The 16,572-nt window shown below is 35.6% G+C and overlaps 1 protein-coding gene across 3 annotated transcripts in view; it reads right to left on the bottom strand.

The window, feature by feature from the left end:
• Positions 1–5,563: 5,563 nt before the first annotated feature.
• LOC136990498 (Y+L amino acid transporter 2-like) overlaps positions 5,564–16,572 on the bottom strand; it is an 86,710-nt gene continuing 75,701 nt past the window's right edge. For 2 of the 3 annotated variants that reach the window (XM_067288891.1, XM_067288890.1), the window contains exons 9-12: positions 8,311–8,460; positions 8,059–8,236; positions 7,417–7,988; positions 5,564–7,279 (exon numbers count right to left, since the gene is read on the bottom strand). In XM_067288891.1, coding sequence (XP_067144992.1) covers positions 7,924–7,988; positions 8,059–8,236; positions 8,311–8,460 — 393 coding nt within the window. In that variant the 3' untranslated portion in view covers positions 5,564–7,279; positions 7,417–7,923. The remainder of the gene's footprint in view (positions 7,280–7,416; positions 7,989–8,058; positions 8,237–8,310; positions 8,461–16,572) is intronic. The other variant, XM_067288892.1, reaches the window with a different exon arrangement.

Below are 16,572 nucleotides of genomic sequence, written 5' to 3'. Positions count from 1 at the left end.
AGAGAGCTTCGAAACTATAACCAATCAGAGTTTAGATTTATCCGAAGTTAGAAAATGGCGGAAGGTACAGTTTTCTCGGAAGCTTTAATAAACGAAGTCAGAAAATATCCGTGACTTTATAATTGGCTCGCTGAATATCATAAAGACAACATTAAAAAAAATAATTCTTGGACGGAGATTTCCAAGAAACTAAACGTTGAAGGTACGTGATTGACTATAAAACATTCCAATAGATATTGTTGCCAAAGATATGGCCTGAAGATAAATTGTAACATATTCAGAACTACAATTTCTGGATACGAATGAAATATGTTTTAAAACAATTCGAAATGCACGATCGCTTTCCATGACGGCCATGTTTTCTGTTTAAAATGAAAAACTTACCATGATTGGCTAGTGTTTTGATTTGTAACACGCGTTCCGATTGGTCCTTACGAGTCGGCCACCGACATATAATCGTACTCTGTGTGAAATGCTTTTACTACTAGTCTGTCCGATTATAGGATCGGTCGGTCGGTCGGTCATAGTGTGAAACAGCCCTTAGCTTGTCAAGAATTCGCAAGTCATCGTCAACAACCGACAGCTTCCAACACTAACGCTATAAAAGCTCGCGCCACCGGAAACTTAGCGCGCGTCGCAGCTGGAAGTTATTCCTATACTTGTGTCCTCGATCTCCATGAGTCGGACTAACATCCCGAGGAGAAGACATACGACCGCCGCACTTCAGCCATACCGTCCAGTCTCGCATAGAGGTATTTTGTTAGGAACTTTGTGAACTCTCCTTAGCAACGGCATTAGGTTTAGCTCATAACCGCCTGTGTATAACTTGTCAAGCCGTGCAATCAGCGCGTATGTTAACCACATTTAATCTCATAGCATATAGTAGAATAGACTTGTAACCAATTTGTATGTTATCCTAGTTAGCCAATAAATGTGTTATTTGTTATAACCTGTCCCCTGTCCCCTGTCAATCCAAGACGCCTGTCGACTTGCCGACGGCACTTCCCCACTCACTTTTTGGCCCTTCTAGCCATCCAACGACAAAGAGATCGGGCTTTGCAAACCCGTGTAGTGTAAAGTAACGGTTTTGCGCCCGTGTAGTGTAAGTGGTCAGCGAGGATAAATCCCTGACCCTCTGCTTATCTCACATTTAAATGATTTAAAAACGTTTCTTACAGCTGTGAAAAATCTCAATCTTTTCAAACATTACAAAACTTCATAAAAACATTTATTTAACTTATGTTCTATATATAGATTTCTGTAAATTGGCCATAAACTACTGAATAACACCATTTTTGCTATCATAAACAAATACTGAAAATATAGCATTTCTTTGTAAGAAAATGCTAGCGGAAATTATAATTTAATAAAATAAAAATTACATTACAGATAACTAAACATATCTTCATTGCTCGCTGTGAATTGGACATGGCGAACAATGAAGATATGTTTAGTATCTGTAATGTAATTTTTACTTTATTAAAACAAATACTGAATTGAGATATGCTGATTTGAATACTCTTAACTTCGATAATCACGGAAAAAGTGGTGATTCTAAAATTTTCTAAAATTCGATGCTTTCTTGCGAACAAAGTTATTCATATGAATAAGGATTAATGGTTTAATTATATATTTATAATGTACGCTTAATATAAGAACAAAAAATTTCCGATGCAAACCAGAAGTAATGTTATTTCAGTTCAAAAATATTTCCCCGAAAGAAGTTAGACAGTTGACCGGCACGACTCCATTGCTAACGGCAAAGTATGATTGTACAGGGGCAAGACACTACAATACTAATTTGAAGTGGAGAGCATATTATTTTTAAATTAAATTAATTAAAAATATGGTTAAAAACTGCAACCCTCATTGTGCACGTGACGTTGACATTGGCATTATGACGTTGTCACAATGAATATTTGCTCGTTAATATAAACATAGAAGATTACAGAACACGAAACACAATCAGATTACATATCATTAGCATCTTTATCTAACACTAGATCCTAAACGGCTAGTTCTAGCAGGGGACTAAGTACAGTACTTAAATTCTAAATCGATCGAGAGAGAGTTTACATAAATTGGTTAAACATATTACCTCGTTAAGGGAGTTCAAGTAGACGCCGACGTCTTCTGAGATCCGTGGCTTGTAGTAAGACGACCGGCAGATGGACCAGCAAGGAGTTGGCTGGTTTCGGAGATTGCCCCGAAGATCAGGTGCGCGCCCTTTTTATCCTCATGGCGTGGGAGTAGAATCAAGGCCGTGTTCAGTAACACAGAACACCTAAGTTAGAATTCTGAGTGGCTTAGTGGGCAGAGCTAAGAATGTTCGCTCATCGAACGATTATTACTTACACAACCGGGCAAAATGGTGGACGAAGTTAAAATTATGATTGTAACAATTGCCCGCAAACAAACTGGTCGAAAAGGATGAACCAGTACAATTATTCAAATGGAAGCTGCGTCAGATCGTGATGAAATTAATGAAGTAATTATTAATTGTAATTAACGAAATGGACAGTTGTCTTCGCGTTAAAATGTATTAGGAATCTGTTATACCGACGTATGATAATTTTACATTTCGAAGTCATTTTAGAATGAGAGAATAACTTTGTGATTCGTTAAATGTTTGTCTACGAGGACCGAGCTTATTAATAGGACGTATTGCACAGATATTTGGTTTTTGCAACCGAGGAGAAAACTTATTCAGAGAAACAAACTAATCTTTATTTGGTTAATGTTACCTTAGGTAGCCAAGACTGGCGGCTCGTCTCTAATTCCAGCAAGGAAACAGTGGTTTTCCACAGAACGACGAATTAATTTGGTTGTAATAATTATGGTTATTTATTAGAATTAGGTTAGGTATGTTAGGAACGTGCGTCCCACTGTTTCCTTGCTGGAATTAGAGACGAGCCGCCATCTTGGCTACCTGAGGTAACATTAACCCTTTATTTTCACCTTGTATTATGCCTGTACACACTTTATTTGTGCAGGTGCTCCTCAGCAGGTTTACAAAAGCATGGCGCTAAAACAAAATTTAAAATAATATATAACAAAAATTACCCGACAATAATATGTAGTTATTATCATGACTTACAATTTCCTTATCGTTAATTACTTCGATACGTAAATACACCGAAAAATCCTTATCATGACACTACAATACCTGTATAAAGTTAAAACATATTTATAAAAAAATATAATGTTCTAAAACGTTTAAAAGGATTTATTACTCAGAGCTATGCTTGCAGCAGCAGACGATAAATAGCTTTTTCACTTAGCATACAATTTTATAAACTTTCTATTCTATTGCTTCTGATTATCGAGGATACTGTTCCACGAGTGCTGGATTTCTCTACCCAAGTTATTGTTTGTTCTGTTGGTTCGTCCATTTTATGTAAATATGTTCGTATAACTGTCTTTTAAAATTTTTTTTTCTTTATTTTTTATCGTAATCTAAAAGCAAATTTCGCAACCCTCTTTATTACAATGATCTGCTACTGCCGAATTTGCATAATTTCCTTTTTATCGCTCTGATATGTTCCTTTATACGCTATTTTTAATTTTCTCCTTGTTCTCCTATATATGTTTTTTTTTGTCACAGCTTGCAATCAAATGAAATAAACTATATCTTTTTCTTCTGGAAACGGATAAAAATAGAAGAAAACACTGTGCAATACGTCCTATTAATAAGCTCAGTGCACTCGTTACCTAGACCAACATTTAACAAATTGAAGAAAATTAAGGACATAGAGGCATTATGAATTAACTTTGTAATATGTTATAATAAAATACGTTTAGTTCCAACACGAGCAGCCATCTTAGCAAATTGTAACGACGAGACAAAAACGAAATGACGTCACTAGTAGAACTTACAAGTTATCCAGCATAAGATAAAAACCAAGCTGACAACTAAGCTAGAATTCTAGACGGTGGGACGAGTAACAGCAGTAGTTAGAAACGAGTTCAACATCGCAGCATAACTAGACTTAGCAAGAATTCTGCGTTTACAGAAACGGCCCACGTGATTTACGTTGTTGGTTCTAAGTTCGAGATGCGTCAATTGGTCCGGCCGGTGAGAGCGGTAAGAATTTGACGACCCGGCCGGATTGTTTAGACCAGGGATGTCAACCCGCGGCCCGCTTAATTTTTTATGCAGCCCACTTCATCCAAATTTTTAGGTACATTTTTCATTCATTTTAGTAGTGTGTCGTAAATTGGATACACGTTGATGTCTAATGACGTAAATGGTACTTTTTCCCCTCTCTCTTCCGCTCTGTGGACACTAAGAGGCCTCTCTTAGCACGCTTATTACGGGTTCGGCCAGGTACTACAATGGGGCGGCCGGGTGGTTGGGACAGGCACCGACATATACGACGGATCACACCACGAAAAATTCGGGAATTTATCGACCCGTCCGGATTTCGAACCCGGATCTCCAGAGCGGTACACTGCTTACCTTGACCGCATCGGCCATCCAACCTAAACGTAATTCGTACTAGAAACCTACAGGTTTCTAGTCTACCCCATATGCATAACATACTGTTGTGAACAATTCTTTTCGTGCACGAAACATCAATTGATAAACTGCTGAAAGAAATAGATTGAGTGTTTCCCATTTAACTAACATTCTAGAATTAAGACTAGTACCATAAAAGCAGATATTGTATTAATTAACAATATTAAAATCACATTGAATTTATTTTTATTTTGTGTGAGTATAATTTTTTTACTTGTCAATAATACAGTATTTTTTGTAATTATATATATTTGTTATTAAAATTTGATATTCAGATTTTGAACTGTTTAAATGCATATACAGTATTTATATAAAGTATCTTCGTAGCCCGCCAAATATGTGTAAATTTTTAATTTGGCCCATTAGGAAAAAAGGTTGGACAACCCTGGTTTAGAGTTTTTGCCAGGTGTTACGATTCTTCTTAAACAAATTCGAAGTTTTTAGGCGTCAGCAATTAGGTGTTGGGATTTATCTCCTAAACTTTCTTAAAACAAAGGAGAAGATTGTTGATCTTGTAAGGCTATTCGATCGTCTTATGTTTGTTTGACCAGAAGGCAACGGAAATGCCAGGTGGAGAGAAAAAAAAATGGGTTTTTCCACTTCATAATTAACCACCTAGTGATTACAATTATGAGAGAACCTGGGATTAATTATATCTCTTTCCTGACCTTCTCTCATGCTGTTCACAATTCTTTTTGTTTTCCACGTTAACCTTTTCCACGAGTTGTCGCGAGTTTTGCTTTGAATTATTGTATTCTCTGGCCTGGTCGTGCCTAGCGGTGCCAGGCAACGTAAAAATACTTTACTTTAATATTATAGTGAATGAAAATAAATCCCAGTGTCCCGTTTGGAAACGAAAGTTCCAGTCTCTTCGGAACGCAAAATAATTTTCCCGAGATTGTCGAAGGTGGTTGATCTTTGTAAACCTTTTATGCGTCACCACGGTTGCTTTCGGCGTTTGTCGTTTGAATGGCCAAAAAATAACCCATTTCACTAATTCGAAGATAAATTGCAGACGAATAATAATAACGCAAGAGTCCAAAATATTTTATAAAACGTTTTTATAGTTTAATATATATGAAGATTACATAACAAAAATTAGATAAAATTTCATAAAATATATTACATTTGTTTTATAACAAATATCTATTTCAAAATGTTACGGCATCTGAAGATTCTTAGTCAACAAAAATGTTCTTTACACAAAAAGATCCGAAAAGAAACTGACATCCCTACCACAAAGATAAATCGAACATAGGACCATTTTTATACGTAGGGAAATATAAATTTCATGTATCTAACTTAAAAAAAATGAACGCCGACCGACGGTCCGATGGAATCGAATGCGGCAAAGACAGGCGAGTTTATCTTAAAATATTTTCTCTGAAATTAGCAACACTTCCGAACCAATCTCTCTGCGCATGTGCCGTTGACCGGTTCCGAAAACTTTTCATTCTTCCTTTTGCGCAATAAGTTCCCCGATTTCTTCCGAGCGAAATCACTCGAACAATAATGCGTTTTTGACCCGTCCGGGCGGGTCGAATGAGTAAGGTGTCGTCCTACCACTCGGGGGACCGGGCCCCCCCCCCCCCCGACACTTTACTCATTCGGCCACGGCACCGCTTTGGAAAAAGATAGAAAAACCCCGACAAATCTCTTTTTAATCCATTCCCACGTGGACCGTTGAAAACATTTTTTTCTTTTGGGAACACTTCGTATTTAACAAAGTTTAATTTATACGCAGACCTAATAAAATTCGGAAAGCCAAACCAAGCCGTCCTTATTACTTGCCTTTATTAGGAAATGTTAAAATCTTAATATATCTGGATAATTTCAAAAGGCCAGTGGACGTGCGTCCTCTTTGTAGCAATTTGGAATTGTCGTAGATGCCAATACATGGCAAGTGCTTCCATGGTCCTGATAAGACACTACTTCGATAATTGCGCCCGGCATTTGGAAATGTGCACGGTAATACGCACGTATTACGCCACAGTAGTTTTGTGCCGATACTTCCGGTCGAGTCGCATAAATGAAATTCTAAAACAATGCAGCAAATAAAAACTATGAAGACCTGGAAATGTCTTTCCCTTCCTTACACAAAAGAATATCGACGACTAGCACACGCAGACAAATTGTTTTACGCCAAGTTTTGCTAAAATAATTTCATTCGTCTCGTGATAAATTAACACAGCAATGAATTTATTAACTTCCGAAAAGATTGGCGTTTTTAATTCGTTAAATGGCTAATTTATTTCATCGCTCCTAAATTTTCCGGGTTAAATTATTATTTTTTTCTTTCCAACAGTCGAACTTTTCTAAATATCGTGGTGGAAATTCGTTCCAAGAAAAGATTTTCATAAATATCGAACCAACGAAAATTAAGTCGACGTTCCTCAAAAATTCCAGTAAACTTAATTTTTTCTCTAATTTACAGAAGAATATTCAAATTAAAAGCCAAATACGAATTATTTTTTCGATTCGAAGTTTACATCCGAGAAATCCAGTATCTAATTGTCGTTCGAATAAACTATCTTAAAAAAAGATTTTCTCGGAATAATTTATTTTCCAAAAATTAATCAAATACATATTGCTGCAAATCGCGGGTACTAAAATCCAATCAATTAAAACTTTCGTATTTCGTGAAAACGAACAAGGAAACAAATAGATCGGTATCGCTGCGTTAAACCTTTCTGTTATTTACGTAGGTAAACGAATAATGCAGTTTTCGGCACTGTTTTTACTTAGGATTATTGAAGATTACTTTTTGATAGTTTTCTCTTCTTTAGTACGTCGGTGAGGACCGAGCTTCCAAGAATACCTTTACGGAGTATTCCGAAATTCGATCGGTCCCCATCCATTAATTAGAAATACCACAGCATTTCTCTACACATCTAGACGCTGTTTGTTAAAAGTATTATATTACGTATTATTTATTAGCGGCAAAATAAATAATGTAACAAAATATAACACTTCGAGTAAATAAAAGTAGGCCTACGTAGACTGGTAGAAAGACGCCAATTGCGAAATTCTCTAGAAGGCACGTGATTTCTTCCTCATTTAAAAAAACACGAATACGATACGTAAGTGTACGAAGTGTAATTAGAAGAGTACTTACGAGTGACTTCAGACGATATTAAAAATGAATGCCAAAGGCAGAAAAAAGAAAATTCAAAAATACACCGAACAATAAGGATAGAAAATTCTCCAATAAAACAAAATGTCCGTGGTGAGTATTTCCATTACCGAGTGTCGTCGTTATAAACATTAAAAATTCTACAGAACGACAGTGACGTAAGATAAAACTTTCCGACTTTACACCATAACGAAGTAAGTTTTGTGCTAGAAATTGTCATTTACTTTTAATTTTAGTTTAAAATTTTAAATTGTATCGTAAAATTAACTTTTCATTCTACTTTTCCTTCTTGCTCCACGCTTATTAATAATTTTTGAGTAATCAAAGTAATCCAAGCTGAAATATAAAATTGAAATTTTTACACACAGTTTTATCAAAATGATTATATAAAGATGAAAATACGCACCGATTACTTTCTTGTACGTTTTCGGTTTATCTTTCCAATATATAGTTAAAAAATAAACAGGAATTCCTGAGACGGTTATGGCTACGCCTATACCCGTTTCCCATGGACTAACGTAAAATGGCAGAAACACCAGAAATATACAAACGATCATGAATATGACTGGAATTGCCAGATTAATCTACAAAATATAATTGAATACTTTGTTAAATTATACGAAGAAATTTATATAAAAAATTTAAAACAAAATTATACTTTGATAGGTCTTTCCAAGTGGGGTTGTTTTATCCTTAACCACAGCATTCCACCTACAGAAAACGTTACGAACAGAGCTTCTATGAATGCCGTATAATTTATGAGAACGTACACCTGAATCGTCGATAAGTATGCCAGACTCAACACTCCCTACAAAAAGAAACACACTATTAATTATTAAATTACATTTCGATATTTCCAATTTTACATATTATGTAAAATTTGAAATATCAAAATGTAATTTAATGATGATTTAAAATCGAAGGCAGATCGATTCTGTCAAAGTTTGCATACGAAACATCGCATACTGTATGCAAATCAAGCAGGATCAAAAAGAGTAACATTTGCTATGGCAAGCGTTTTTTTAAGCATCAACAATGAAATACTGTATATAATACACAATAGAAGAGAACATATAGATACAATGCAGTTTAGGCCTTTATAGTAAATAATAAAAATAAAACTTTGTTGTACTTATTATATACAAGGGAAACTTAACATATACAAGTTTGTTAAAGCATGTGAACAGCGTAACTAAAAAAAAATAAAATTTACCAACTCCCATATGACTGATATCTGAAGACTCCAAATATCTGCTGGCAGAAAGGGTCCAGAACTCTACAAGTTACAGAAAAATGTATTACCATTCTAACATTATTAGGAATAATACCACAAAAGATTAAATTGGGTTGCAATTTGAAAAAAAATTGTAGACCTATAAATTCCCACTGTCGTCCGTCCGTCTTTCCTTAACCTTGAGAACGGAGTTAGATAAACGAAACGCGATACCGGATATGGAAATCGTAGGGGCAGTAGGTCCCGATTAACCATATAAGAACATCCGATGCAAATTGAAAGTCCGTTATTTCAATTCAAAACTTTTTCCCTGAAAGCAGTTAATAGATGACCGGCACGACTCTATTGTTAAAGGAAAAGTATGGTGTAGGGGGTTAATGAATTGTATCATTCGTCAATGTCATCTCCTCCCAACAAATCTCCAAAACTGACAATTCGTCTCTGCAAGCCGGCTTCACAGATCAATGCAATATCGTCCTTCCAACGTACGACTGAATTATCCTTATTATTACAAGAGATAACCGAGCCAGTAATTCCATCAGAAAAATCGAAGGTAGCTGAAACTGGCAGATGATCAGAAAAAATATTATCACGAATAGTAAAAGTACACAGCAAATCTACCATTTTACTGTTCACATATAAATAATCAATGACAGAAGCTCGTAACAGAGAAAAATATGTAAATCTTTCCGGGTTATGCCCAGGCCATCTTCCATTAACTATGTCTAAGTTATTTAATCGAATAAAATCTAACAACCGATTTCCTCGTTTATTGATTCAGTGATCATCAGAAAATGTAATGTTTAACAAATGCCTATTACAGCCTTGATAGGTTGAGTCTATCGTTTCACCTAACCTAGCATATATATCACTCATAATTAGTATACAGTAAGTGTCTTGAGAATCAGCTAATAAACTTTCCAAATCAGACAAAACATAACTAAAATTATCAGGGCGAAAATAAACTATTCCCAATAACACTCCTCAAAAGTCAGAACAAGTAGAAATCTTCAAATCAACCAATCCAATTATATAATTCATCGTTATATGACATAATTTAAATGCGCTCAGACTATGATTCCCAGCAAAATACCACCTGAAGGCCTTCCAACAGCAGAAGTCCTGAACTCTCCCAAAAACAAAACTTTAGAAGAGGAATTCTGTGCTACAGCCAAGGAATTGCAACAAGTTTCTCTAATGCCTATGACATCATAAATAGATAAAAAAAATAAATATAACTGAAATTGCCTGAGTTTGTAAGGAACTGAGTCCGAGCGTTATTTTTATTTTATTATTATTTTTCGTTTTATTATATTTTGTTTGGGGCTTATGTTTAGTTAGGACGAAGGTTCCCCACCACTCTCTTATTAGTAACCAAAAAAAAAGAATAAAGAAAAAAGATAATAAACCAACTCACGAAAGAACGGGCGTCGTAGGAAAAATCACGCGCACTTGCGCTGCCCAGCGGAAATAAACAGTCCGCAGAAAAAAAAATGGAGGGGGGAATCCCCACACTCACTAGAAAAGAAATACTTACTAAACCGTCATAAAACATCCCAGAAAATTGTGCTAAATGCTTTGTAAACGGTTTATAAGATTTTGTCGGAGAATTGAAGCTGCCAGAAAGAAATTTGATGTTAGAAAAACTAAGTATGTAAATAAGAGGAGTAACCTAGCTGAATTGTGACGTCACCTCACAGCATAAAACCAGCACGCTAACCGAAGAGGATCGAGGTGTACTACTGAGTGAAAGATTCGAGGCGAAGTCCAGATTGAGAATTAGGCGATCGAAGGTGTTTAACGAGGAATTCGATTTGACGATAGCGAAAGGATTGAGGAAACAGGTTCCTACTATAGTGAGGTGACTGATAGACTTTTAGTTCGTAAGAGATTTTGTTCATAGTTCTTAAGTATTTGATTTGTCGAATTTTCAAAGGGGAATTAAGATTAAGTTAAGCTAAGTAGCTGAGTTTTATTGTTGGGTTGACTTGTTGATGTTCGTTAATTAATAAACTTTGTTTTGGATTATAGACAAATGTACATAGTTAAATCCGATTTGCTAATTAAATATATTTGAAACTTTTTTGCTTCGACTTGATATTTGTCGTTATTCTTACTAAATTTTTTTCGGTGCACGCGTAAAAGCCCAGGCCTGGCAAACTAATCTCGAATCCGCGTAAAGTACCCGTTAGGTTAACTGAAGTTTTACCGGCCGCAGTTAGTGTCGGTTTCCTAAGATACTAAAAATAGTACTTTTAGGGTGTTTAACAGGACTTGGAGTTCCAATATATAACTTAGACTCAAAAACTCAGTTAGTTGGTTAACTGTGATGCCTTTTTTTTAAAAAAAAAAAAAAGATTGCAGATGTGAACATCTCTGTTGGGACCTTAATTAGCAGAGCTGTAAAGCATGTCGACGGGAGAAAAAAAAAGTCAAAGGAACCATACCTCTACATGTGACTCTTCGCGATATATAGCCTCCCGAAATCAGCCTAAAGCCTACTTCCAGGCCCTATAGGGAGTCATGCACTGCTTAATATTCGCCTCCAACTGTGGAACGCAACGGCAGCAACTCCAGTCGCCATCTTGCTTGTGGACGTCATGCTTGCATGTTATGTTATAGACACTGAGATCAGTGCCTCTAACAAATAATAAATGCATCTAAACTTCTATTGACCGAAAACAGTTCCTACCTTGAACCAGTACTAGTACTGCTTAGGGTCGCTTTACACACAACAGTGACGTGCCGGCACAGTGCCGTAAGCATCGATAAATATCACACACAGCCAATCAGAATTTCATGTACGACACTTGTATGATTGACAGAATACAGATCACGTGTCTTAGATGAAACTCTGATTAGCTATGTGTGATTATTTATCTATGTTTATGCACCAAACGGTCACTGTGCCGGCACGTCACTGTTGTGTGTAAATCGACCCTTATTCTTCATGCTCTGCGTCAAGGCTCGCTGTCACTCGCCTTGACCGACATTCCACAAGTAGTCGTGCATTTTAGTACTCGCTATCACTAGCACCTCGGCGCCCAGGTGGGGGCAAGCCCTCACCCCCCTAAACTATATAACATCAAATACTCCATGAACAGTCAAATGGGCTACTCGAAGCCGGCATAGTCACGTGCGCCTGATTTCGGGGGCTATATCTCGCGAAGGGTCACATTTAGAGGTATGGTTCATTTGACTATAGGAGCAAAAAAAAAGACATGTTTTATAGCTCTGTTATAAGGTTTGTCGGTTTTTAAAACCCGGTTTTTTGAAGAAATTTACATAATTTGAAAGCCGGGTTTTCCCCAACTAAAAATCCAGTTTTTGAACTTACATATAAAAATTAATTAAGTCTAGTTGATTAAAAATATCAACATTTTGACACACACTCTAGCATAAAACAGGTATATTTGTTAAATACTAAAATTCATAAAACTACAAAAACAAAAAAAAAGCGTCCAATTCTCCCTACAATAGGGAAAAATCTTGCAACAACGGAAAAACGATAAAGATTTGTACACTTAAAAAAATGTGTTTTAGCTTTGAATGACATCGGTGCTTCTCACACGTAGAACGAAGCAGAATAAGAAACTTTATTGTAAAATTGAAAAGTTTTAGGACCAATACGTTTAGCAGCTGATGCCTTAGAAAAGATTTGCATCTTGTCATCCTACTTAATTACAAGTGAAGACATATTTGAATTTTTGTTATGTGAATTTGAAAAATTTCAAAACAAATTAGTTCCAAGTCGCTACATGCTGTAGAGGTACGAATTCAAGAGAAAAGAAAACGGGATTAGTAACACTTCTCCTTTTTACAAAATCCACAAAACGTTTGAACGAAGTCGTCTAGTGTATTTCTTCTACTTCTGCTATATTAAGTTATCTGAACAAATATTATCGAGATTATATCCAAATTATTCTATAGAAGATGATTGTGATGATGAAAAAAATGGCGAAGAAAATCAAGCGATAGTTTTAACAAATGCTATGGAAAAATCGATACATAAATATCTTCAAAAACCTGAAGAAATGAATTTATCCAGCCTAAAATACTAAAAAAGGACCTTTTAGTATTAGAGTACAAACAGAAGAACGAAAAATTTCGATTTATTATTTTTTAATACTTTAAAGACAATTAAACCCAGCTAAGTAGCGAGAGTTTTTTTTTCTATTTCTGGCAATTTTGAGTGCAAAAAAAAAAGACACGGTTGAGCAATAGATCTATAGACATGTTTTGCTTTCTAAAATCATATTTTCTTAGGAAAAATAAAATATAAAATAATATTTTGTAGGCATGCATTGTTATTCGTTTTTATGGTTTTATGTGGAGTAAATTCTCTAGCAATTTCTTTGTTTTTGTGTAGACATCGGTCGATTTTATTTTGTTATATTTTTGAAATTTTATAAATATTAACTCACTTTAAAACTTTTTAATTTATTTATCTTCAAGGCAATCAAGCAGAATACTCTAAGCACCTACATCCATCAAACCTTGCATAAAAAACCTGGTATCTCAATTATTTTCTTATGCTGTACAGGAGGGTCTAATGATGTGTTCACTTGTTTATAATCGATCAGCGCAAATCGCAACCGTCAATCTCGTAACGGTCAAATCGTAACGGTCAACTCTTTGATAACAGGTGCGTGTCTGGGAATTGTAACGGATAAGTTACGGCGGCGCTGATCGATTATAAACAAGTGAACACATCATTAGACCCTCCTGTACATATTCTGTGATTGATATCTCCTATGACTAATACATTGTTCTTTAAAGTGCATACTACACCCCATTTCTGTTGGAATTTAGAAATTCAAAATTTTTCTCTTAATACGCGAGTTATAACACAAATCAGTAGACACTGAAATTTTATTAGGATTTCGATGATCCAAGTGATCATCTAGTATTCCAAAACTTTGTATTCCTCTAGTATTTCAATATGACATTACGTAAAGTAATACAATAAACTTCCCTACCAGGTTTTCCCGTCGAAAAGTTACTATTAATAATTACATCTGAAGAATCTATATTAATCTTCTATTCACATTTAAAAAATCAATTAAATAATCATGAGGGTCAATTTCCTGTAAAGTACAAAATTAATCACAAGGTTATTACGAGTGAAAAAATTATTTAAACGGTCCTTCAGAAGAGGCATATATTCAAAACTACGTAAATTACAATGGCAATTTTTCCAACTCAGATAATTTAGTTCTTAAACTACGGTTCTCCTCTTCAATAGACGAGAACTTTGCGTACAGTTGAGAATAGTCCTATTCGAGGATCGACAATCGAGAAACTATATCACTCACATTAGTCATCAAATCTTCCTGTAAAATAGTGAGAAAAGTAGATTCCTTACAACCAATAATCTCTCTGTCAATAGCAGTAAAAATGGATTCTAGTCTTAGGAGATGGCTCATTCATTTGGAGATCGGCGACGTCTCGAAGTTACCATACTCTTCAAAGTAGAAAAATTCGTTGGCAGAGGTGTTCTATTGGCCATTATATTCCAAAGTAAACCAAGGAGCAGTACGCAGTATTATTAATCAATGGGAAAAAATAAACAGTAATTAGGAAAAAAATGAAAGTCCAGACACAATTCCGCCAGCACGTACTGATACAACTGATGTACCAAAACAGCAGTAAATAACAGGTATCCAGTTTTCTGCAAAAATATTTAATTGCCAATTTATATTCAAGCTGCTGGGGCTTGGGCCTACCCAATATTTTGGGCTCACAGAATAATGTACTTTGTAATTTAGAATCGTTTGTATGGTAGTGTAATTTAACAATATTGACCAGTTGTTTTGTTGAAATTGGCAAATAAGCATCTCTGTAGAAAACTAGATCTCTATTACTTACTATATACGCGTAAACTGCATTGTATGTGTATATATATATATACTACACACTAATGCATATTATATGCAATATTACTGCATTGTTGATCTGTAAAAATATGCTTGTAGCTATGTTACTCATTTCTTAACCCTGCATGATTTGCATATATAATGTCTCCTAAGTAAACTTTGATAGAATCGATCTGCCTTCGATTTCATTAATAAACCACAGATATCTGTCTTTAAAACTTTTGTTTTTCAAACAATTTAGTCAGATTTCTTGGTTTCAAAAATATTTAGAGTACTAATTTACATTTTGTAAAAAGTGTTTTTAAAAATCTACAAAAAAAAAAAAAAAAAAAAAGGTAGATGGCATGGATGATGCAGTGGCCGATTATGATGTTAAATAAATATATTTCATCAATCACATTTTCAGACCTCATGGTATTTTTAAAAACGTGACATCGATGTAATTACTTATATTTGTAACACATAATACAGTAAAATCTGCTCGAAACAAAATCTGCATACACAAAAAACCTCGAAACAGAGCAATATTTCGATACATTTTACCGTAAGCAAGAAACCTGTCTAACGCGGAAACGAAAGAAGACTCTGGACACAAAGAACATAATCTGAATAAAGCAGAAGTTTAAGATTCCACTTGTGAACAAATACTCCTCAAAACTGAAATTGCAACACCACAAAAGAATGTGCGTAGCCACGAGGGCTGTGGAGTCTGAATCGGGAGGAATTTCTGGGCAGAGGAGTCGGTGTCGGGGAAAATGTGTCGACTCCGACTCCGGCATTTTAAATTTAATTTAGTTGTTTTATTTAAATGAAAGACAATTTATTTTATATTTTTAAAAAATTAATAATGTTTTCCTATTTTGTCATAATTCATTTATTTTAAATACAAAATGAAACAATTTAATTTATTTAACATGTATCAATAGTTTTCTTTGTAGTATTTGTTTGTTAAGTTATGGCAACGTAACACTTGGGCGATCTGCCTGGGGGGATGCTTTCTGGGAGGTCTTTTAAGGGAAACTGGCCCCTATTTAAGCGTTACAGAGGTGGAGAAAACCCGGAAAACTCCACGTCCGAGCGAGGCGCGAAACCAGGACCGAACTCCCAGTGTTCAGGGTACGAAAACCGCTTGGCCACTGGTGGGCCTTGTAGTATGTGTGTTTAGTTCAATATTCAAATTCATTCCTTTATCATCTCTGCTCTAACTAAATACTCTATTTTTCTGAATGAGCCAGCCTAATTGATCAGAGTATATATTTTTCTTTTCTGAACAAGGGGTTCTTTAGTTTTTTTTTTTTTTTTTTTTTTTTTTAACTCTTTCCGCCCTGTGGGCACTAAGAGGGCCTCTTTTAGTAGGCCCATTATGGGTTCGGCCAGGCCCACAATGGGGCGACCGGGTGGTGAGGGACGGGGCCGACATATCCGAACGGACCACCCCCGAAAAATTCCTGGGATTATTCGACCCGTTCGGATTCGATCCCGGGTCCCCCAGAGCGGTAGGCTGCCACCTTTACCGCTCGGCCATCCGGCCGTCGGGGTTCTTTAGTTGGACTAACTTTTCTGGAAGGGTGAAATTTGAAGTGCTAATGCTGTAGAATAAAGATATGTAGATGTAGAATTTTATCATTCCCCCTTTTTCCTCTTATTAAATATTTGTAAAAAATTAATTTCTTTATACAAATAAATATTAAGGTTAATGTTACCCTAGGATCCAAAATGGCGGCGGGGGAAATTTTTCCCTACGTTGGAGACTGCGACGGGGAAAAAAATTTTCCCTCGATTCAAGATGGCTGCGTTTCCGGCCGCCATC

Source organism: Centruroides vittatus, unplaced genomic scaffold (genome assembly GCF_030686945.1).
Source record: "Centruroides vittatus isolate TY-2023 unplaced genomic scaffold, ASM3068694v2 scaffold_944, whole genome shotgun sequence".
NCBI classification, from domain to species: domain Eukaryota; kingdom Metazoa; phylum Arthropoda; class Arachnida; order Scorpiones; family Buthidae; genus Centruroides; species Centruroides vittatus.
The sequence above is the reverse complement of the archived record's forward strand: the minus strand, read 5'-3'. Positions and strand labels throughout refer to the sequence as shown.